The sequence below is a fragment of the Pteropus vampyrus genome, unplaced genomic scaffold (assembly GCF_000151845.1).
Source record: "Pteropus vampyrus isolate Shadow unplaced genomic scaffold, Pvam_2.0 Scaffold152, whole genome shotgun sequence".
Taxonomy (NCBI): domain Eukaryota; kingdom Metazoa; phylum Chordata; class Mammalia; order Chiroptera; family Pteropodidae; genus Pteropus; species Pteropus vampyrus.
Window position 1 is genome coordinate 4812958 of NW_011888933.1, and position 25605 is coordinate 4838562.

Below are 25605 nucleotides of genomic sequence, written 5' to 3' on the forward strand. Positions count from 1 at the left end.
CTAACCCTGAGGACTCCCCTTGCCAGATTCCCAAGTGACAGTCTTTGCCTCTGGACACTCAAATAAAACTATAGCTGGTAGAAAGGATCTAATAAAAAAGATGTCTTAGTTCTGAGATTATCCAGGTTGCACATTAAACTATAAAAGATCTGCTGCAATCAGCTCTAAAGTTTATCCTCATGCTGTTATCAGATAGTAGATTTAGTCATCATCACTCTAACTCTAAACTCAACAGTGGGATATAAATGACTGGGAATACTATACAGAACCCACAGTATCCATGTGCATCTAGTATATACATACATATTTGCAGAATACTCACCTCATGTGTCTGTGTGACTGGGTCATCTACTCTGCCCTTTCACCATTCAATATCTACTAAAGATGTATGATTTCAGGACCACTCCTCCCTTGCCCTTCTCTTCACTGCAGCCCTTACCCACTTGTTTCCTAGGAGCAGTAGCAAGATGAGATGCCTGTACAATGCAATTCACTTAATCACACAGTTTTCAAGAACTCATTAGATTTAAAGGCAGATACTACCTGAACACACACTATCCACATTCCCCACATTGTGATTTATAGTGGAGAAGACAATGGTTTTTAAAAGGGTCCTTTAGACTAAGGAAGGGAACAAGCTTACCAGCTCAGCTGAATGAATGGAAGATTGAGTGAGAGTAACAGGTGCTGGCGAGTGGCAGCCAGGCAGAGGGGAGCTCACTATTTATTCAAATGTCAGCAATAGGTCAAGAACTGAGATAGAATCTGCAGTTGCTCCCAGAAACCCACTCGGCCTAGAACTGCCTACTGTAGCACATCACAAGCCCTCAGGAAGTTCCAGAAAACAGAAACTTATGCCAAGACACGGCACAAACCAGCCAAAAATAGGATCTCAGAAAAATATACAGGAAATAGATAAAGTGTAGGGATCCCTAAGGACCTGGCTGCCTAGCTCAGCAAGGTGCTGGTTGCTCAAATAGTAGCAGCAGCAGAAAAATATGAGTCCAGGGTAAAAATGCTGTGTTATTCTATGAAATACATACATACATACATACATACATACATACATACACATATACATATATACAGATGTATATATGTATACGTATACACACACACATATATTACCATTTTGGTCAGAAAATACAAAGACCTAGGTTTGAGATGTAAATAAAGGGTAGTTATCAGGTAACCAAATTGATTGCAAAAGGTCACAGATGATAAGAGATGTCAAGCACTGGGACTTCCCAATTTACAGGGAACCTGTGAGACAGAATAAGACCAAAATAAGTTTCTCAAGACAAAGCAAGATGAACTTTGCTAGGAAGTGGTAGTGCTGTCAAAGAAAAACACATAGCGTCTATGTTGTTTCCGAGTTGACAGTAAACTGTTAAAACTCCTTGAAAACGAGAAGCTACTTTTGTCCCTTTGGATGATTTGAGTCACTTAGCAAATTAGTACCTGATTATAGTAACTGATACTCTGATGCATATTTACAATAAGCTTTAAATGATGAGCTGTACCTTTCTGGCCACTAAAAGTTAAACAGTTCCCAAAACTATTTCCTGCAAAGCTAGTAAATTACATTGACCTAGGTCAGCATAATATAGAGGAGCACTTGTCCTGGAGGGATACCCAAAAAACCACTGCACTTGGCTCTTAAATTAAGTTGAGATTCTCAGTGAGATCAGAAATAAACAAGAATTAAGATTCTAAATTCTAAAATCATTGGCAAACACCATAGTGGTTAAAAGTTGGAAGGTACCTTGGATGAAGACACCAAGATCCAGAAAGATGAAGGGACTCGGCTAACATCAGAAGAAGAACTTAGGCAATATTTAGCTACATAAAAAGCTTCTATCAGGTTTTGGCAACTTGAAGAAGGCAAAGCAGGAGTATTCCAAGATGGCATCTAGTATAAAGGATTCCCAGGAACCAGCAGTTGTTCCCTACCCTGCAGAAGGTAGAAATTAGGCAACAAGCAGCATGTCCAATGTCCGCCTGCACCCTAGGGTCTTCTGAAATGGGCGAAGCATGTGAGTAACAATCAAGAGGCAAACTTTGGCAATAGGCCAATGAGAGTTTAAAAGAGTCCTAGGTTGGATCTACTATTGGCATGACTGTGAACCCAGAGCTGCCCACCTCCTCCTAGCACCAAGATTAGAGTAAATAAGATGGCTTCATGTGGCATAGCTTCCAAAAATCACTGACTCATGTATGGATTAGTTAAATGGATGGAGTATGCCTTCAGGCATGTTCACATAAGTCCTTATTTTGGCCTCTATGGAGGTTATAAAGTTATCAATTCAATAAGCATTCATTAAGCATTAAATGTACTTAATACCAGATGGATGGTGAATGTAAAGAAAAATGGTTCTTTGTCCTTGAGGAGCATACATTTCTTCTTGAAGGAATGACTTGTACATGCATCTAACTTTTAGAAAAAAATTTGAAGACAAAATGGAATCAATAATGAGATATTCTGTACTCTAATGTATATCTAAGAACAGGAAGTTCCTGAGTAAGGGAAAGATCCTTGATAAGGAGGTCTCTTCTTAACAATAAAGACGATCATCAAGATATGTTCAAACCTCGGCCAAAATTTCAACATTGAAGAAGGTAAAGAAAAATGCACCTGGTTTATTGCATGAACATTTGCAAAAGTTGGTAAGCTCCAATTCAGTGATGAGAGCTCAGAAAAGTCTTTCGTTACAGTTTCATAATGACAGCACCATACTTGGCCTCACTAAATTCAACTGCTTCAGGGGAGATAAAAATATGACTCAGATAAACAGACCTAGTTTCTCTGCTAGGTTTGAACGCATAATTTCAGTAGCCAGATTTCTCATGATTTTTTAATCTGAACCAAAGTTGTTCATTGACTTCGGTTGCCTAGATTCCCAAACTGCTTAGGTTTTTTTATATATGTATATATTAAAACTATGTTATATCTTGTAATGATACCACAAAATGGGGAGAAGAAAAGCAACTGCGCTTAACGCCCCACCCTAATTTAACCATTTAGCTTCTTATTCTGCATGGCCACCTAACCGGTGTGTCTGGAAAATAGAACTACCAACTGATTTTTAACTCAGATAAAGTTGTACAAGCTAAAAGAGAACCTACTTTAACCTAGCAGGTAAAAAGAAAATAAAAATAAATCACATGTTAAACAGATGATAAACCACATAGGCAAAATACTTAAATATGATCAGATAGCATGTGCAATGGAAAAGTTACATAAAAGCAGTGCTGCTTCTCTTACCCAGCAAATACAAAGAGCCATTGTTACTAGTAAGCTGTAGAAAGCCAGGACTCCACCAACCACCACCAGTGCCCAAAATGGCTTAGAAGAGTCAGGAAACTGGTGAGCTGGACAAAGGTGATTCTCTGAAAAATAGAACAGAACGGATTAAACAATATGAGAATGGCACTTGAGTATATTTTCTTCCTTCCAAACATTATGAGAAAATGGGATCAAAATATGCAAAATATCATTAGCTTAGAATGTATAGACTTCCTCTTTGGTTTATCTTCTTTGGAATTTATCCAACCCCATCACTGATCATGACCTAGTTTCAAAACTATAGTTGAACACCATTACTTTAGAGTGATACACTGGTAGATTTGCATGTTACCTTTCACGTGGATAATGGTTCCATTGCTCTTCTCGTTGTCTATGTAAGGAGGAGGATACATGACCTCTATTTTGCAGAAGTAAATATCCGTTTGGTTAACATACAAATTCCGGAGGTAAAATGTCACTGTTTCGTTGCCCAATTTCCCATCACAGTTGAATCCTGTAGCTGACTGAAACCGAAGCTTATGGGAGTAGTTTCCATTCACAACGCAGACTTCCACAGCACTGTCTGCTCCCTTATAAAGGGATGCTCGGAACTCCTTTGAGAAGAGGTTGTAGGTATACTTGCAGCTAAGGTTGACCGCATTGTTGTACACCACAAGCATGGGCGACTGCTTCACCAAAATCTTGTTTTCTGGAGGGGGAAAAATCAGTTGCTTAGAACAAGGGTATAAGCACTTATTTTCTGAAATCAAGATATATTAATTAACAAAATAAACCTCTCCATCAAAAGCTCTCTCTTGGCAGATGAAGATGTAGGAGCTCTTTAGGAGATAATTATACCAAGAGTTTAAAGGTGTATGGTCTGATATTATTTTCATCCTTCCTTGAATGAAACAATGGAACATGTTTTCACTTGGAAGGCAGAAGTGGCCTTCTGTTGGCACTGAGCACCACAGATATGTATTTGGAATTTTTAAATCTGTACTGAGACTTCTAGGGTGTTAATTATGCTTAACTGTGTTAGTTTCCTGACTGAAATGGCTTTTAACACATGACATAGATACACAAATAGATTTGTTTTTAAGTTGTTATACAGGCGTTCAGGAAGGAATTAAAGTGTTTTGAAACATTTTAACTTTGTTTATTAGCCATTCCAAGAGTAAGATAAAGAGGTAAAAGAAAATGTAACCCAAAGAGCATAATTTATCTTACACAGCCAATTCTGAGAACAGCCTTCTCAAGAAATTTGCATATTTGTTCTTTGAAATCTGAGAAGATGGAAGAGGCCCACAAGAGTACTCTCTCTTGTCCATCTTGTACCTATATGCTAGTCCAGTAAAAGACCAGAGAATCTAGAGACCATCTAATTCAATCTCTTCAGTTTGAAAGCAAAGAATCTGAAGCTAGGCCATAAAACCAAAACCACATGAGGGAAGAGAACACATCTGCTGTGTCTTGTTTCCCACTATAATCCCATTGCTATAACCCCCTGGTACATGACAATATATTCCTTTCTTTTTCTACTGACTGCCTGAGGCCTAAAATCACTGAGCAGATGGTGAGCAAAGCTAGGACGAAAATCCAAGTCAACTTACAACCATTTGAGAAATAAACCACTTAAAAGCATTGAAAACCAACTATGCAACCAAGACTCTCCAAAATTTCTCTAAAACAGTAAATCGCTTTGTATCTTTGATTCAAATTTCAGTACTTTTTTTGCTATCATTTGGTGGCACGCTAACAATTGTCTACCTACTTACTTTTTTTAAAACAAGGTTATTTGAAGCAACGCTCCATACACTCATACTGAAAAGACAAATAAAATCAGACTCTATTAAAATGAAATTTACAATTTAACCTGGATTTGCATTCATGTAGTCAGGTGTTTTGTTTTTGCTTTTGGAAAAAGCGAGCTGCATAAAATTAAATTACTAATAGCTTTTCACTTCCTACATTGTTCTCACTGCTGGTTGTACATCAAAAAATTTTAAAAAAGAAACCTATGCCCAGATCCCATTTCCAGAAATTGGTCTATGCTGTGGAGGAGAGAGTATTTGTTTTGTTTCTTTTTATTTTTTATAACAACTTTATTGAGATATAATTCACGTACCATAAAGCTCACCCTATTTTTTTAAGTTCGACCCTTTTAAAGTGTACAATTCTGCGGCTTTTAGGATATTCGTGAAGTTGTGAATGGACCATCACTATCTGATTCCAGAAAATTTTTATTACATCCCCTCCCAAAAGAAATACCATACCCATTAGCAGACACTCCCTGTTCCTCCCCACTCCAGCCCCTGGCAATCACTAATCTATTTTCTGTCTCTCTGGATTTGCTTTTCCTAGATATTTCGTGTAAAAAAATCGTAAGATATGTGGCCTTTTGTGTCTGGTTTCTTTCATTTAATATAATGTTTTCTGAATTTCATTTCTTGTTATGAATGAAAAATGTTCCTTTGTATGGATATACCACATTTTATTTTTCCAATCATCACTTGCTTCCACTTTTTGGCTATTATAAATAATGCTTCTGTGAACATTTGTGTACAAGTTTTTGTATGGACATGTTTTCAGTTCTCTTGGGTATATACCAGGAATGGAATTGCTGGGCCACGTAACTTTATTTTTAACTTTTTGAGGAATTCACAAACTATTTTCCAAAGCAACTGTACTATTTTACATTCCCACCAACAATGCATAGTGTATTTTCTCTACATCTTTCTCATACATTTATTATTGTCCACCTTTGTTATTATACCCATCCTAGAGGATATAAAGTAGTATCTCATTGTAATTTCATTTGCTTTTCACTAACGACTAATGATGTTGAGCATTTTTTCATGTGCTTATCAACCATTTATATAGCCTTTTTAGACAAATGTTTATTCAGATCATTTGCCCACTTAACTGGGTTGTCATTTTACTGTTGAATTATCAACATTTTTTATATATATATTTTTGAATCAAGTTCCTTATCAGATATGTGATTTGCAAGTATTTTCTCTCATTCTTGGGTTGTCTTTGGTATTGTCTTAAAAATTCCCCTAATTGATTCTAATATTCAGTTAGAGTTGAAAATCACTACGACATAATAGGTTTCTCAGGCTGAAAGCATATTAGAATCACCTGGGGAACTTTTAAAAACTCCTCGATTCCCAGGCCAGTTAAAACAGAATTTTGTGGGTATAGTACCCAGGCATCAGTATTTTCAAAGTTTCTCAGGAAATTCTAATTTGAAGTCAAGTCTGATAACCAGTGGCTTAACAGATGAAAACTCATTTCTTATTCTCAATTCATAGTCCTCCACAGGCTTTTCTAACCTCACCCCCCTCAAACCAAAATTCTTCCAATTAGCTAGACCATTTAAACCAACATTCTGGGAACATACCGTGAGCACTCTTCTCTCCGTACTTTGTTCAATAACTCCAGGGCCTAGAGTGTCTCTCCTCTCTAAGGTCTCAGAACAGTTACTGTCTGTGTCACTCATTTGCCCTTTGGTCAGGTTCTACATTTTGAACACCTCTTGTTTCATGTGCTTCAGTTTGTTCATCTTTTGATTTGCGTGTATTTCCTCTAGAATCCTAGTTTCCAAGTCTCTTGAGAGCAAGGACCATATGTGACTTTTTTTTTTTTTTTTTTTTTTGGTATACTACTGAGCAAATAATAGGATCTCATTAAATAATAAGTGAAAGGTGGTGACTGGACTGTATCATTCTTATCAGCAGCTTGGCCTGACTACCATCTCATTAAATTCTTATTCAAAATTGCTTCTCAACGATAACTTTAGCTTCATTTATTAATCATTCAACAAATACTCATGAAAAGCACTAAAAAGTATATGTAAAAATCAAAAAGTTCAATCTGTCTTGGTAGGAAAATCCAGCTTGTTTTCTGTTTGGTTTTATTTTGCTTGGCCTTTTTCTTTGATTACTTAAAAGGAATCATTGGGCCAGTTCTGATTGGAAAAAACAACCCCAGACCTCCAAGAATTGTGTTTCTGTTACTAATTATTTGAATTCTGTTTTATGGGCATTCAGATTCTTCTTGATCTGCCTTTGAGAGCTGATATAAGAAAAAAAAAATGAGAAGGGCTGTGGGGGTGGGGAGGGACTTAGGCAAGGAAAGGCTGGAGAGAAACCCTAGAAGGTCAGCCAGTTTGTCTTCCTTCTCCCAGCATCCACAGTGAGGCGGAGGAAGCAAAAGGAGAGGGAGGGAAGAAGGAAGAGAAGCTCTAGCAACTGTATCCCAGTAATTTGCTTACTATGTCTTGTCTAGCTCATCTTCCCAAGATGCATTTGGGAGAGAAAAATTGATTTCCCAAAGATGAACAAAGCTCCGTTTTTTTCCTTGAGTAGTTTAGTCTGTTGGGGAAGAAAGATACATAAACAGACAGCTACTTAAAAAATAACGGCACAGCGATCTATACAGTGTTGCTAAGGGCAATTGAGGGATCAGCTAAGGATTTTTGAAGGAGGTGACTGCTGACCTGAGTCTTACAAGTTTTTATTGAGTAAAAGTTAGACTAACTAAGGAGAGTCTTTGTATTAGAGGGTGGAATGAGGTAGAAGTATGTGTGTTAGGGTAGGAGGTGAGGTAGAGGACTGTGGGGAAGATAAGACAAAGAGAGAAAAAGAATAGTCTAGTCAGAGATGATAAAGAGGTGAAAAAGAGTATGATAGATGTAGGGAATTACCTCAGTTTTTCTGGACCATGTGTTATGTAAGACAAGACTGGCAACACAAGCATAGTTCATACTTTGGGATCTCTCCTGTAGGCGATGAGGACCTATCAAAGAATTTTAAGCAGAAAAGTGACATGTGCAACTTTTCATTTTGTATAGATCACTTTAGCAAGCACATGGACAGTAAATTTGAAGGGTACAAGAGTAAAAAGATGGAGACAAGTTAGGACACAATTGTAATAGTCAAGGCAAGAGGTGATAAGGTTAGAAAGAACTACAGAACTACAGTTAGAAAGAAATGAATAAACTCAAGAAATATTTACAGGCCAAAATTGGCAGAACTCAGCATTGGCTTAGATGTGTTGAATAAGAAGGAGGAGTTAAAAATGACTGTCATCAGGCCACACAGACCAACCAGTAAGTAACATTGTTTTGTTATTTTGTTGTTTTGTTGTCTGCATCTCTTCTTCATTCATTACATGATGAGAACAGATAGTTGGGAAATTGAGGTGAAGTTTGGAAGAAGACATTTTTCCAGCCCGAGGGATCACTGCAAAGAATACAAATCACCTCAAAGGTTCCTGGAAACAGTTGACTCCCTGGCACTTAGTTCAGTGTTTGCTGTTTTTCACAAGGGGGAAGCAGTGGTCTTTCTTTCCAAAACTATTTTTCCTTTGCAAAGCATAATAGAGTGAGATAACTGGAAGATAGATTTTTTTTCTGTTCATTCATAGGGTCTCAGCATTGTTAAGACTGATCAGATTTCTCCTGAGCCCATTCTACCTCAGCACTACAAGTTGAGACCTTTCTCGGGGAAGAGCAATCCATGATCCCAATATCTAGGCTACTTGTTTCATGTTCAGTTTCTCCTGGTTCTAGAAAATAGCACCTACATTGGGTCACTCCAACAGCGTGTGGCTATGTAACAGAAGCATCAATGTATTAGTTAAAAGTTTAGAGGTCTCTTCAGCTGCTTTTTCTTTTTGCCTGTTACTATTACCTTTCTGTCTTCCATAAAACCTTCTCTCTATTCATATTTTTATAACTATGGAATATATAACTTCAAAAGATTTCTCCTTATGTTCTTCATTCATGATCTATAATACAGCAAGCCATATAATGTGGCCCTTTTAACAATTGTTGGCATATCCAACAATTGAACAAGGATAAGTCCTTTTTTTATTGAAGTATAATTAACATATAACATTGCATTAGTTTCAGGTGTACAACATAATGAATCGATATTTGCATATATTGCAAAATGTTCACCACAATCACTCTAGGTAACATCCATCACCATAGTTACAGATTCTTTTTCTTATAATGAGAACTTTTAAGTAGGAAAGGTCCTTTTTTGTGTGACTCTGCATTAATATTTTTTGGGGGGGGGACTGCTTGAAAAATATTGATTACATGGACATTTGATGAAAAAAGAAACATCCAATTTATCAATTGATGTTTATCCCTCTTGGACACCAACATAGATCATTTTAAAATTAGTTGACCCTAAAACATAGATACTATGCTTGAAGTAATTTGCTTAATATGTGTTAATGTGAGGCTAACAGCCTCTTAGATTAGGGTTCAACTTGAGTTCAGAACTGGCCAATAGAACCTCTTGTTTTTCAACATTTATACCCTTATAGTACTTGGTCCCTCTTTAATTTATGTCGATTATTCAGAGAAGCCTAAGTGAGAAACCATCTCATAGGACTTCAAAATCTACATCTGTTTTAAAGAGAAATTATATGAAGGAAATATATTTTTGCTAGTAGAAAGTTAACCAGTCGCTCCAGGTGATATTGAATTTGTGTGATCATTGTGACTTCCACTAGACACAATAATTCCGCTTCCTTTTATTTTTTTCTTAAAATGGAGCGTGTGTTAAAATGCACACTGCTTTCTCAGTGAGAGTGGAGTAACGACATGGATAAATCAAAGCAACCGATAACTGAAACATCAAATGACACTTGGCTTTGATATGTATTTTGGTTCTCTGAGTTTCAGGGAATTTATAGTACTTCACATAGTTTATGGACATATTATTTACACTGTAAATAATATTATAAAATATTATAAAATTTATAATATTATAAATTTAAGGACACATCTAGACTCAGAAGAAACTACTGAAATATTTAGCTTCTCTTTGATTCCCCTTTGCTTTCCAGGTCATACTAGGAATGGAAAGCATCCTTCTCAAGCTAATTTGGTCTTAGTAGACCTAGACTTTTTCTTATTTGGTTTTCCTCTTGTGAGTAGTTAGGCAAGGTCTACCTAAGTCAAATCTACTAGGTTAAAAGAGAAACATTGTCAACTCATCAATTGTATTTGCTTATGGTATCAAAAGATTGTCTTGACTGACATTTCTCTAACTGAATTGACAGGTTGTTTTGATGATGAATTTAGTGCGTTGCTTTTCAAAGCCTTTCCTAGCAGCTAAACCAGGTGGAGACAGGAAGCAGTAACCTCAAACCTCTTTCCTGCACAACTCCTTATTGATAACATGAAGAGTAAGATTGGAGGCGAGAAGGTACTTATCTGCTGCTTATGAGCAAGGGAGTGAAAGCTAAAAGATTTCCCACAGATAATCTGTGAGTCTTGTGCTATAGTTGACTTCTGGAAAATTGAAAGGTGCTTGTGCTTCCATGAGAATGGAGTGGGAGAGGAAGCTTGGTTACAACAAAAAACCTTTCCCCCTTTGCCTGTATCAATTACTATATTCATAACCAAGTCAACTCTCTGCACAGGTGGAGTAGATAACCATCTGTAAGGTGTGGCTCCAAGCAGCAGGGAAGGAACTCTGACCCTGAAAGGACCCTCTTCACCAGCTCAGTTAATGCTTAGATTTAAAAAGAAGATGACTTAAAATGCAGTGTGAGGAGCATATCAATTTAAATTAGCAACTAAGGACTACACATATAAGGCTACAAAGCATTTTCTCCTATTTTATCTCATATGAACTCCATACTAACCTGTCAAGTAAATAGGCAAGACATTGATCTTTTGGAGATTTTATAGATGGGGAAATTGAAGTCAGTGAGGTCAAGAGACTGGCCTACTGTGGGAGGTGAACACACCATGTAAACATGTATATGCCTTACAATTAAAGTGTACAGCTGAAACTTATTGGATTTTGTTAACAAATGTCACCATAAAAAATAAATAAATAAATAAAATTTTTTAAAAAAGAGTGAGAGACTTGCCTAATGTTACAGGACAAGTAAGTGACCCTTAAGACTTCATTCATCCCTCATAATTTTTAATCTACTGTTCTTTTGTCTCTGACAAGTTACATCACAATTTCAACACAATGTCAGTGATTGATTTTAGATCCTCTCAAAGTTGGACTTTATAGTTAGATGATACTAGGTGTCTGAAATGAGAGTTAGAGAGGAGAATACCATTGAGCAGGGAAGTAAATGGAGTGAGAAAAGACAAGACCAAGATAAATTTTATTTTCTTTACCATTTTGCTGAAGTCCCATCCTGCAAAAAGTACTCAGTTAAAAGGAAAGCTGGAGATGATCTAGGCTAATCCTTTATTTTATAGAAGAGGCAACTAAAAAAAAGTGACTTTTCAAACAACGTCACACAAACAGTGGAAGAGCCAAGATATAATTTATGTGTGATTCTAGGACTAATGTTTTAAATCATGAATAAATAGAAAACTAACTTTGTGCATTCAGCAAAATTGACTTGATTTCATGGTCATATACAGAAAAAGCATGTCTCCAAACTTTCTATGCCACTAACACACATCCACAAAACATTTTGCTTACAATTTCAGAGACTTCCTGAAATTCATAGATGGATCCAAGATAAGGCCTTGATCACATGAAATGCCTCCTATAAATTATTTCAGACCCACAAGCAATAATTTTGTCATTACAGCTCTTTTATTTCAGCTTGCCCAAGTGTACCAAAGGGTTTGAACGTGAGCATTTGTCAGTATATAAAGTCACTTTTTGTCTAAACGTCACTGGGGAAATCCTTAACTTCAGAGTCCTTGTAAGTTACATTTATTTGTCATGTTAATGTACGATATTCCATCTTTCCTTTTCTTTATCATCGCACCACAGAGAACTAAAAAGCCACATAGAGTCTGGTGAACCTGAGAGTAGAGTAGACAGCACTCAGTACTGAAGAGTAGGCAGCACTCAGTACTGAAATCTGCATTGGGAAGTTAAGGAATCAGCAGAAAAGATATAACACATATTTAGTTAGCAATGTGATTTTTCTTCAGAATCTCTTAAGAACTTTGTTGGGTTCCATCCATGCACATCACTACTAGAGTTTCTTTTGCAATTTAAAAATCAGGTTAGGAGATCCCAATCGCATTGTTTCCTTTTTTAAATTCTGACTAAACAGAATTTAACATGTTAGGCAGGAACCAAAGCAAATGAAAGCTTTCTATTTTCAACCATCTTGCCCTGTGATGTTTGTGAACATTTTGTGAAGGTGACGCTGGTTTCCCTGGCACAGAAGAACACCTCCCTCCTGACCACAGAGCTGATGAAGTTACCGTAACTTTCCTCTGAGTACATTTCCTGCTCAGGCCCAGGATACTCTTCAACACATGACCATCTGACCACTTGTTTCTTTTCAGGCTCTGTAAAAAGCAGGCTGTCCCACAGACTAATCCAGGGTTTACTAAGGAATCTGTAAGACAAACTGTGTTTTCTGGGAGTAAAGGAAGACTCAGCCATCTGTGGCTCTGGTAACTTTAGCTGAGGCCTCATACAGATGTGAGAAAGAGGAATGAAAACACTCATCAGACTATAGCATCTTTCACCCTCCTATTTGAGTGACTAGGAAGATACGAACAAAGCTATGAATGATTTATCACATTTCAAAAAGCTCTAGACTCTCTAAAATTCATGTTAAAATGTAAAAAAAAAAAAAAAAAAAAAGTCATGCAGGTTACATTTTCCAAATAATTTCGTGGTCATTTTATCTAGTTTTCTGTTGACTGTCATCTTGAAATTCTCTCCAAGGAATAAAGATTTAAGGAAATTCTCTCCAAAAAAAAAAAAAAAAAAAGACTTTGAAAAAGCATGGCATGTACACATATATGTTGTCTCATTCAGGATTCCAGCAGAAAACAAATGATACACTTAATATCAGACAGTAGGAGGAGAGTTTATTTACAAAAGAAGTGTTGGCAAAGGTAAGAACCACAAGGGGTACTGCTAGAAGCTGTAGCTCATAGTAGCAGATTTTTGACCACCCTTCAGTTTAAAGAGACAAGGGGGGGGGGGGGGGGGGGGCTGCAATGAGGTTACCAGAAGTGGAAGGAAAGAGCTGTGTAAAGGAGGTCACCATGACAGAAGCAATGACTTCTATTGAGAGAAACAGTCAAGCCAATCAACCAATCCAGCCCAAGATTGTCTATGTACAACTATCAGTTATATCAAGCACATTAACTCTTGTTGACAGAAAGTATAATTTTTAAACAAACCTAAATAAATCTTAGTTTAAACAAGTATAAATTATTACAGGTAACAATAGAAATAAAAAATAGAAGTCTAATTAATAAATATACTAAACAAGCTGCCAGTGGTCAATACTAGTCTAAGCTCTACCTTTTACACTGACTTGAGTTTCTGTACAAGCAGACACTAGTATAAAGGACGTTTGTCTTTGTCCTTTTAAATAAGAACATTAATTTGAAAAAATATATGTACCCCTATGTTCATTGCAGCATTATTTAGAACAGCTAAGATAAGAAACCAAGCTAAGTATTCACTGATGGATAAATAGATAAAGAAGATGTGGTATATATCTAAAATGGAACATTACTCAGCTATAAAAAAGAATGAAATCTTGCCATTTGTGACAACATGGATAGATCAAGACAGTATTGGGCTAAGTGAAGTAAGTAAGACAGAGAAAGACAAATACTGTATAATTTCACTTATGTGTAGAATCCAACAAAACAAACAAATAAATAAACAACAACAACAACAACAAAACAGAAACAGATTCATAGACACAGAGAACAAACCAATGGTTACCAGAGAGGAGAAGAGTGGGAAGATGAGTGAAAAAGGTGAAGAAGATTAAGAGGTACAAATTTCCAGTTATAAAACAAATACATCATAGGGATGTAATGTATAGTAGGGAATATAGTAAATAATATGATAACTTAGTATAGTGACAGATAAGATTACTAGACTTACTTTGGTAATCACTTAATAAGGTATATAAATGTCAAATTATTGGTATACCCTTGAAACTAATATAATATTGTATGCCAACTATAATTTTTTAAAAAATATTTTGTGTTACATGAAACTATCAGAAAGTAGCTCAGAGGTCAAATAGTTCATAGCAAAAAGTCATGTATGAGCAACCAAGACCTGTCATTAATTCTTAAGAGAGAAAACTTATCAAAATAATTGGTAAGTACTCTCTGAAAATTTTTTTTCATATTTCAGAAAATTGTTATTTGTTATTCTAACTTCTGACACAACAAAGTCATGCAAGCATTCAGCAAATACATAATGGGACCTAATGTATCAGGTTCTTGGGAGATGGGAAGATGTAAAAGATGCAGCCTTTTCCTTCTAAGAGAAATACTAAGGCAGGTACACAATTAGCTACACTCCAAAGCCATGTATGGTACATGAGCCCTTTAGAGATTCACTGACAGTCACATGAAAGAGGTCTTATCACCAAACAAGATGATTCTGGAGGCTTTTGTGCAGATTGGCCTGCAGCTGAGCCACGAAGTCTGGGGCAAATTTAGACAAGCTAAAATGTAAGAGTTTACTGGAGACTAAGAAAGTATTAAATTTACATAACAGGAAAGTAGGTGAAGATGGCTGATTTCAATCATGGAGAGTCTTTAATGCCAAGAAAAGGCAAAAGGAATTTACTAGACAGGCAATGGGAAACATTGAAGACATCTGAGTTGAGAATGCAGTGATAAGTGCCACCTTGGGATATTAACACAGTAGTGTAGAGTGCATTGGCTTGAAGTAAGGATAGAGCAGAGGCAGAGATCCATTGGATGCCGATGCAATAATGTTGCTGTGAGATCACAGGGCCTGAGCTGTGGAGGTGGCAGCTGGGATGGAAAAGATGGACAAGGCATTGGAGCTTGGTTGTGCTTTGTGGTGATGAATAGGAATCAGAAATAACACAGAGTTCATGGGCTAGGTAAGGGCAAGAGTGGAGGTACTTGTTGACAAAATCAGGTAAGTAAATAGAGAAAATCTGGAGAAAACCTGTTGGGTTCAGTTTTAGATATGTTGAGTTTGAAGGAAAGGCAAGGAATTCTGGAGGAAAGTTCCAAGAGTTAGATATGTCAAACTAGAGTTTAAGAAAGTCATAGATAGATATGTACATTTGGATGTCATCTGTATTAGACAGACACTTAATATTAAACCTGCTAAAAACCATTGCCTGTACTATAATCCATCTCTCCCATTCAGAGACACTACCCAGCAATGCAGGGTGTGAGCACTCCAGGACTGAAACTTCCTGAACACAAAGCAACGTTAACTTGGGTACAATATGACCCAGCCCCTACTATTCAAAAGTCTGCAATCATTCTCTCAGCTCCTAATGGTAAGACAGTCTAAGAAGACAATGGCACAGCACCTTAATTTATATGAATAAGGTACCCATACCAAAAGTCACCAGACCAATCCCCAAATCAAATTTTATTACCCTAAAAGGATGTCTGTAGTTTAAATAGTAAGTAACCAGGGCTTTATAACTTTCTACATAAATATTATGACAGTAATTCAGCTAACAGAAATAAATCCCACAGGTATCAAGGGACTTCCTATATTAATATATTGTTTTCTAAATATATATATATTTTTAATCCAATAACCAAATTTGAGAACCACATTTTCAGCCTGAGCCATCATTATTCTGAACCCTTATTCAAAACAACTCTATATAAAAAGAGTACATTTTCCCTATCTGTTTCATTCTCCCTAAATCTTATACCTCCAAAGAGCCTGCTCAGGACCACTTTGGCACATACAGAATCTTCTAGGTAAGTGTCAGCCTAGAAGTTTGAAAATAATTACTGCATTGACCCTTAACATTACATAGGAAGATGGGGGGAGAGAGCAAAGACAATATTATCCCTTAAACTGTTGCAGTCACTTCTAAGCATATTAGTATCTAAGATCCTGGTTTGCAGTCTCTCCAAGAGATTTTGGAGATGGCTAGTTTGCAACGATTTGTATATTCTCTGTTGGATCATAAGAGCATCCACAAAGAGGCAGGGTGGTTGAGTTGCCCTGTTAAAGCTGATAAAAGCCAGAGTATTTTTATGTCACTTAAAGAAGTATTTTTTAAGTCAGAAATAGACTTGAGATGTCTGTAAGTCCAACTCCCTCATATATCAGATGAGAAAGCAAAGGCCTAGAAAAGCTGTGCCACAGTGTGACTCCCAATCATACCCCCTACCTTGAAAAATCAGTAGCTTTAGCTTTTAAATTTGAAAAAAGTAAGGTAAAAAGAATAATAAACATGGCCTTCACAAAACCAAAGGCAAATAGCCACATTCTTCTTCCAAAACACACAGGAAGATGCTGAAATTAACTTCCCTGACTAGAAAATGGAGCCCTATCCATGATGTTGGACAGGATTAGTCTGAACTTTGTGACCTGTTATTTCAGCCACATGCTAAGGCCAAGCCCAGCATAATGTGCATTTTTGAAGGCTCAAGCAAATTCAAAGTACACGTGAGCTTCAAAATCAAGGTATGTATTATCCCAGTGGCCTTGTTGGTATAAATTTAACACAATGAGCTATTCCGAGAGAATTAAAGATATATATATTTATATATAAGTAAATATAGAGATTTATATTTATATATCATTAAATAAATAGAATTAAATATATCATTATATATAAATATGTAATAATATATAAATATAATAATAAATATATAATATATATAATTATATATAAATATATATAATTTAACAAAATAGTCTTTAACACCAAGTTTGCCAGCATGAAATCACTCATCTACCCTAGCTTGATTCTAACACATCTCTGCCCCTGTAAATCTCTTTTCTTCTTCCTCATTCTTCTTAGAGATTTGTTCTCCTCTCTAATCTTCCGTGCTCCAAATCATCTCCCTCCTCATCTTCTGGAGAAAACTACCTCCATCCTCCTTTTTTTCTTCTACCTCCTCCTCCTCTTTTCCCTAATAGCTCTCCCCTCCACCCTGCAACACCACACACACACACACACACACAAAGACCTGCATTTGGTTCCTTCCACATGTCAAACATAATAAAGTCACTCAGTCTGCCGAATACCTGCTGTGTACAAAAATACCATGGTAAACATTATAAGTGATATACGTCTCTAATTGTCTTCACTTTATACAGTAATTTCCTGCCCTTTTCTTAAGCCTTTGAAGTCTTATCTTCTTTCCCCACTACTCTGTGTAAATTCAAAAGTCCCAACTGGCTTCCTTTTAACCACACTAGTGGCCTTCCCAAGTCAATCACTTCTCCTTTCCTCATCCAATTAGTGCTTTTAATCATTGTTCTTTTTGAAACTCTTCTCTCCTTTGACTTTCATTAGCTTCATTACCCCACTACTTCTCCAAGCACATTCTCTCTCTTCTTCACTAACTAATCATTCTCTTCAGCTGACTCCTAACCAGAAGTATTTTCTTGATTCAGTACAACTTCTGCTTTTCTACACTTATGCCCTCTTCTTTCTGTTAGCCATCCATTCCCATGACTTCAGCGTCATTCCAAAGATAAAGATTGCTAAATATTCTTACCCAGTTCCCATATCTTCAGCTTTGTACTGGACATTTTGCTGACATCTCGAGCTCTTATTTCAAACTCAACATTGTCTAAAGCCAAACACTGTTTTCCTCTAAAACTCGGTTACACAACATCTTGATTTCAGATGGTGATATCATCATTCCTCTGTTAAGCCAAAAACCCTAGCATTATTCTTGTTCCCTCCCTCTCCTTCACCCTCATCCCAAACTAGGCTCTAAGTCCCGAAACTTCTACTTTTAAAACATCTCTCATAATAGTCACCTCTTTCTATTCCCACCTTTGCCACCCAAGTCCTAATCTACTCCCCTCCTCCTCGTAAAGTGACAGAGTATTATAACATGAGCTCCTTGACATCAGTCTCTATACCATACCTATTCTAGACCATCTTGCTTCCAAAAGCTTTCAGCTTCTTCACATTTTTTGAAAATGAAGTTTGAATTTCTGTTATTAATAATCAATCATTTGTTTGATCTGATTCTACCCTACCTCTCCAGGTGACCACACATTCAGATTGGCCATCTGTTCCAAGAACATAAAACAGTATTCCTGGTTTAATTTCTTTATATGTATTGTGTCTTCCTGAGACAACATAGCATTGGTAAGAGATAAACCCTGGAGTAAGAATGTCTGGATTTATTTACTTACTAGCTATATGACTTCATGCAAGTTGCTCTATCTGCTCCATGCTTCAGTTTCCCCATATATAAGATGGGGACAATCATAGCAACTGCCTCATAGAACTTAGGGGAAGAATAAATGATTTTATACAGAGAAAACCAGGTAAGACAGTACTTTGCACAATATGAGTGCAAAATAAATGTTAGCTATCAATTATTATTAATAACATCATCTATTTAAATCCTATCTTGCTTTAAGGTCCAGCTCAATTCTCAACTCTCCATAAAGGTTTACTAAAGTATTTATTTTACGCTTCCTTTAGTACTAATTTACTCATTTCTTCCTTCAACAAATATTTGTTAAACATTTACAATTCTTCCAGCGCTATGCATAATACCAAGGTTATAAGGATAAATAAGCCATGATCCTGCCCACAGAAAGCTCACGGTCTGGTGGGAAAAAACAAATGTGTTAAAACACAATAATAATTTTGAGAACACTGACAAGAAAAGAAATATCTCATTTTGCCATTTAGGATCCCAGAGAAGGCTTCTCCAGTTGAGAAATGTAGGGGACATTGCAGATTATAAGAATAATATATGTGGACATGGTTCCATAGTGTAGGGGTTAGCACATCTGCTTTACATGCAGAAGGTCCTGGGTTCACATCCCAGTGGAGTCACAGTCCATGGTCTATGGCCATGCCACCCTGAACAAGCCTAATGTCTGATCTCGGAAGCTAAGCAGGACTGGGCCTGGTTAGTACTTGGATAGGAGACCACCTAGGAAGACCAGGTGCTGTGGGCATAAATAATAATAAATAATTTTTTTAAAAAGAATAATATATGCAAAGCCATTAAGATATCAAATGACATGGTGAGGTAGGGGACTGCCAAGTGTTATTTGTTTCCAGCTGTTATATCCTGTTATATGTAGTCTTCTCAAGAAGATTGTAAAAGATTGTCCATAAAAGCAAAGAGAACTTGATTAATTACATGAGTATTTCTTGTGTGCTAATTAAGTCTTTATATTTCTTTTCTTCATTTTATATTCTCTCAGATCCAAATAAAGATTAAAATATAAAAGAAGTTTAATAAATATTTGTTAGATTGAGTTATGCTCCCATTGAAACTCCTCTCACAAGAGCATAATGAAGGCTGAATACCCAGAGAAAGCATCCTCAAGAAGGTGAATCTTGCACTAAGAACATGAAGTAAAAGATAACTAGGATTTGGAGAAGAAAGGGAATTCCAAGAGGGAAACAGCATCAGAAATGTCATAAAAACAGAGTGCAGGTGTGTGACAGTGAAGAAAGCTGTAATATTGGGGTTAAGGATCTTATGTTAGGGTATGAAAGAATATAGATTGGATAAGTAAGATGGGTCCAGTCTAAAAGCATCCAAAAATGTCAGGAAACATTGCAATGTCATTGCAATAAGCACCTTCTAGAAACCAGCAACACAACTTTCTTTTCTATACATTGAGAGATGTCTACATTCTCTCCCAACTCTAAATGTCTGTGGTTGAATTCAACAATGCTTCTGCTTATAACTGTTTTCCATAAAATAAATAAGTATGAACAGAGTATCATTAAGGCAGCCTTTAACTGAAAAAAAAATTTTTCCTAGGAAGATTTCACTATTCTCATTTTTACATCCTTGAAGTTCAAAGTGGGTTTCTTTTTTATCTGTCACATAGAAGATGTTAATAAATACCTGTTGAATGAGCACATGAATGCAGACCTGTCTTACCAAAGCATCAGTGGGGCAGGCACTTTGAGATCAGGAATCTAGTACTTTAGAGAATGGTAACCTACTAACACTCTGTTTTAGTCCCTCCAGGAGCCTCATGGTGAAAGAAAACATTTTCCTCATGTGTGTCCATTTTCACTCACCCACTATTTTCCTCATGTGTGTCCATTTTCACTATCCCACCTTCTATGGGAGAAAGTCTGTGAATCAGAAATGAAACCCTCCTGGACTCAACATTCCTAAAGCGAATCTTAAATTATGTACCATTATTATTAGTAGTGTTCAACATTAAAGAAAGGCATCAGCTGCAAATACAGCATTTTCTGATGCTTCATCACGTGTCAAGTATCCCTAAGCAATGAATAACACAACCCTCTACCTTCTCAGAAAAAAATAATCAGATACCCACCTAAGTTCTTAACAAGGAAATTTATTTCATTGTTAAAATGTAAGACATGTCAATAATTCACATTCACCTGTGAGTGAGTGGGTGATAAATGGGAGTTACTGCTGCAATCAAAGTGTTACATGGTGGGTTGTGAGCCAATGAAATGACACCAATACAGTAGAAAGGGGATCACGATTAGATCAGAGATCAGAGTGACAAGTGAATGGATGATTCTTATGACACCATCAGGAACCATTAACCTGGTTACCTTGGCAGCCAGAGTCCTCAAGATAATGAAGGTGATGACAAATAAAAAAGATAATGGTAATGGTGATGTTGTAGAGATAAAATTGCAGCTCAAGTTTAAGTAAGAAATTCCCCCACCATCATTCAGGTTCTCTTCCAGTAACAAAAACATAGGCACACATAACCTGCATGGTGACACACAGACTAAATTTAAGATGCCAAAAAATTAGTATTAAAATACTAAGGTCAAAGGAGTCTAAAGTCTCTTTTTCACATCCTCTTTCAAGCAACCGAGTAACAGTTGATTCCATCCAGTGTACCTCAACTCTAGTGCTTAGAATGAGAGTAACAAGGGAGAACTTAGACACCTGCTTTCCAACCACTTCTCAGTTGGATCTGAGTTACCTTCCCCCCACCCGGCTTCAGAAACAAGTTCACAGGCAATGATTCTCAAACCGAAATTTCTGGGTACATTTTTTGATGGCAACACCATGTCATTGACCAAACAGAGTTAAAGAAATCACCATAAAAGAGACATACATTCTTTATCCCAGCTTAGGAAACCAGAGACTCTTTCAATCAGTTACAAAGACACCCAGGTGTCATTTTTTCCTAAAGTTCAACTAAACTATCTACTGAGAAGGAAAATTCAAACCTCTATGAAGCTCCATAAATAATAAATTTATTGAAGAATAAGGCAAATAAAAATTTAACCAAAAAAAAAAAAAAAAGAAAGATTTATCCTTTTCAATACCAGCTGTGACATAACTGCTTTGAAGGAGTGCCTGCTCTCTGATTTTTAGACAGGAAAGTCTGCAATGAATTGTACATTCTTATCGATGCCTACACCAGTTAATAAAGAGCTATTGTTTTAAAGATGATAAACCACAAATGGAATTTTCTTCTGGGATGTTGGTGGCATAAAAAAAATTCATTTTGTAAATGTCAGCACACTGCATGCAGGAAATATTTGAAAGAAGATATCCACACATGATAAAAGCTGAATGATAGACATGTGGCATTTCTACACTCATGAAAATAAAGACATTAAAAAGGAGGACAGTCTATGTCTGAAGAAGAGACAGTGAGATCCCCTTCCCACCCACAGTAAAGATTTGAATGTGAGAGCTTCAACGTTAGAATCACAGACTCATTTTTATTTCTAATCTATCTGTGAAAATGACTCATTCTATTTCCTGATAATTATATATTAATATTAATTTTACAGTCCTTGCTATAAAAGTCCTTTCTGGATGGTTGCCTTTAAAAAAGTAAAAAGTAATATCTTCTTATAGGGAATAGGAGTAGAGTAAAAAAATTCTTCAGTTACATATATACTTTTGACATGCCCATCAAATTTACTTGAAATGACAAAACATCCAGTCAATTTTTCCCCCAATTTTTAACAGTCAGGAAAACTTGTGACAGTGTATCGAATGTCATGCAAATACATCAATCTACTGATTACATTGCATTTTTGACCTTGATCTTTTTTACCTTACTTTCCTAAGCCTACCTCAGAGCAACAATTTCCTATAAGAGGTAAATTACTTTTTTGTGTGTACAACTACCTCAGAGGGGTTATTTGCTGAATCGAAAGTAAAGTTTTTAATTACCTTGCTTTGCTGGTGATTTAAATGACTACATACCATTTTTCTGTGTTCTGTGCCTCTGTTAGAAAAAGAAATGCTGAGGGAAATGCAGCGACACTGGAGAAATCAATCATGTTCAGACTGGCCATTTTGACAGTTTACTTGCTACAGTTTGGGGAGAAATTAAAAGAAATACTCTCATGGAAAAATAAATGATATCCTGATTTTGTCTTCAGACGGAATAATTAACTTGATGAAAAATAACCAATACTGGCTAAAAAAAATCTATGAACAACACTGTGTATTATATGCAAACTCCTTCTATCATCAATCACAAATCACATCTCTTTCAAGGGCCTGCAGTTCTAAGCTGGATTCTTCTTCCAAAGTCCAACAAAATCCTCTATAGTGGATCTCAATTGCACAATTACCCCAACCTGGTAGAAAACATATAACTTTAGTAAAGGAATTGTCTAAGTTAAGGTTTCCTAACACTTTCTAAATCATACTCCTTTAACTTAACCAGAAAGAACTTTCTAGAGTATCATTAAAATCAGAAAGAATCAGTTTAGGTTTAACCTTCATAGAATGAGTATTTTAAGTTATGCTGTGAACCAATGAGTTAGAATTATTAAATTAGTGGAAAAAAGAACTGTTCTTTATACACACACACACACACACACACACACACACACACACACACACACCCTGAACACAAATATACCAGTAGTGTCTCACAATCTTAGGGAGGACAAATACACATTAACCAGAGAATTTTCTTATCTTTCTAATTTCTTCGTGGAGGGTAAATACAGAGAAACAAAAAGCACATTGAAAGTTTTGTACCATTAATTAGAATGGATCATACATTTGTGGATGTTGTGATTATTTTTTCTCATAAGTTTTCTTACTGGAAGAAGCATTTCAAAAGTGCTTTCTCTACCCCAACTTCTTTCCTACTTCATTGAATGGCCACTCGGTAACAAATCTGAAAAGTTATTAGAAGGGCGATTTCATGTTTGAAAAGTAGATGCATCTTAAAGTAGAAAACAAAGGTTTTGCATGTGTGAACTCTCCAATCGCTTCTTCAGCTACCCACCTTTTAATTGGTGTTCTAAAGAAAAAAATATAAAGCTTTGAGTCTTACAAAAAATATCTTCAAAGGAGAGCATATGAACTGATGGCAGAAGGTTGTTCACAAAGCACATCAGAAAAATATATTGTGTACAATTACCAATTTTTGTTTTCTGTCAGAGCAAGGCTTCTCTTTCCTTTCTGCCTATCTTTTACTGTCTAATATATTAAGAAAATTTAAATATTCTTTAAAAAAAATTTTAAAGATCCCTCAAAAATGGAGTTCAAAGAGCATTGCAAAAGTAAATGTAAAGATACTTTTTAAGTGAATTTAGTAGCTCTAAAAGCTTGGTACTAGATACTGTGGTATAACCTATCTCATCACCAGTTCATGCTTTCATTCTATCAACACCTTTTATGAATACACATAATTTGTACATGTGCTCACTAGCACACCAGACAATGAAATAGATGGGTATACATGTAACTATTGTACTTGTGCAGGTTGGAAAATTATACCCTTTGGAGCACATGCACATGATGTTTAAGAATAACAACAAATAACACAATCTCTGCACCACCAAAATAAATGAGAAAGAAAATAGAAGAAACTGGTTTTCAATATATTTTCAAGGGAAAAATAACTATCTTTATTTAAACATGCCCTTTAACCTCTATCAGTTCAATTTTTGAGCCAAGCAGGACCCTTTTCAAACTCTGAGAACAAGCTGAACAAACACCTTACGCCAGCCCACCAGAGCAATAAGTTCTTTGTTTGGAATTGTGATTTTCTGAAGACGATTTAAACCTGGTTGTATCCGGAGCTATGAAATTATAAACTGCATCATGTTAAGTAGGATAGTATAACAGTCAAAAGCATAGGCTCTATCATCAAACCCTGGTTCGAACAACTAGCACCTGTCTATCCTTGGGCAAGTTAGCATTCCTACTCCTCCATCTCTTTACCTGAAATGGGGGTTCTAAATAGTGTTACGTATGCCATCCTCATCATCATCATTGGGAACTTAAAAGATTTTAATCTAAGAAAATGAATTTCAGCCAATTATAAAAGAAAACTAATTTACTAGCATTTGTATTGTACCAGTATTTATGACTCCAGAATTCATTTTGGCATTCATTCAATTCCAGTAGACATAGTAATTACAAATAATGCTTAGCTTGCTAGCAAAGCACTGACTGCACTAGGATTTCACATAAGTTATTTCATTTTATCTTCACTATGACCTTGAGTTGAGGTTATTATCATCCCCATCTTACATAGAAGGAAACTGAGGCTTAAAGAATTTAAACACTAGCCTAAGCCAAGCTAGTAAAAAATGGATCTGTGATACAAACCCAGGGAGTCTCAGTCTAGAGATTTCAGAATCAATCTGCTTATAGTAGTTTTCTTAAATTAATATATATATAGTCTAAAAATTATTGAGGCACTATCACACTATCAACTAATAGCTACATAAATTTTATTTAATTACAAAAACTATTCATTCAAATATTATACTTACTGTAGTCTGAGAGTCAGTGAGCTTCCAAATAACAGGTTGCCATTTTATAACAAAACTATACTTCGAATATCCAAATTTCATAAGTTGTTTGAAATTTAAAATGAACAAAGCTAATTGAAGACCTCAAAAGCAAAACTTAGAGGAAAGAAATCAAAATTGTTTACCTGTTACTTGAATTGAGGGGAAAAAGTTGAGAGCCAGGAGCAGCCTGAGGATCATTGTGCCAACGGTGGGCTAGGGCTGCAGCCCCTCCTCCCTGAGGAGCCCAAAGTGTGAGGTAGGCTGAAGATGCACCTATTGAGGCCAGAGAGTCACTGTCATCCACGGCCACCTCCAATTCGAGGGTTAGTCAACCACAAGTTACTCAAACCACAAGGCATCGTGACTGTAACATTTCACACAGGATATTACATTGTTTTTGATGACTTTAGACTTTTCTTTTAAAGGCAGCCTTTTCTTGTCAGTGACAAAGAATATCAGTCACTCTATGATGGGATCATGAAAATTATTCTCCGTGGATGGATATCAGAGCTGTGAAAAATGGGTGCTTGGAATCCAGCAGGAACTTAAAGGTATACAAACAAGATGTTCTGCAGGAGGAATAAAGCCTCCCACAGAGGAGAGATTTTCATAGGATGGAGATAGACACC

At 36.2% G+C, this 25605-nt stretch overlaps 1 protein-coding gene across 2 annotated transcripts in view; it reads right to left on the reverse strand.

Annotated features, from left to right (window-relative positions):
* Positions 1-25290, reverse strand: part of CD28 (CD28 molecule) — a 29878-nt gene extending 4588 nt beyond the window's left edge. Inside the window, exons 1-3 of one of the 2 annotated variants that reach the window (XM_011369690.2) lie at positions 25120-25290; positions 3639-3995; positions 3266-3390 (exon numbers count right to left, since the gene is read on the reverse strand). In XM_011369690.2, the coding sequence (XP_011367992.1) occupies positions 3266-3390; positions 3639-3995; positions 25120-25174 (537 nt within the window). In that variant the 5' untranslated portion in view covers positions 25175-25290. Of the gene's footprint in view, positions 1-3265; positions 3391-3638; positions 3996-24955; positions 25014-25119 lie in introns of those variants that run through there. The other variant, XM_011369691.2, reaches the window with a different exon arrangement.
* Positions 25291-25605: the final 315 nt, after the last annotated feature.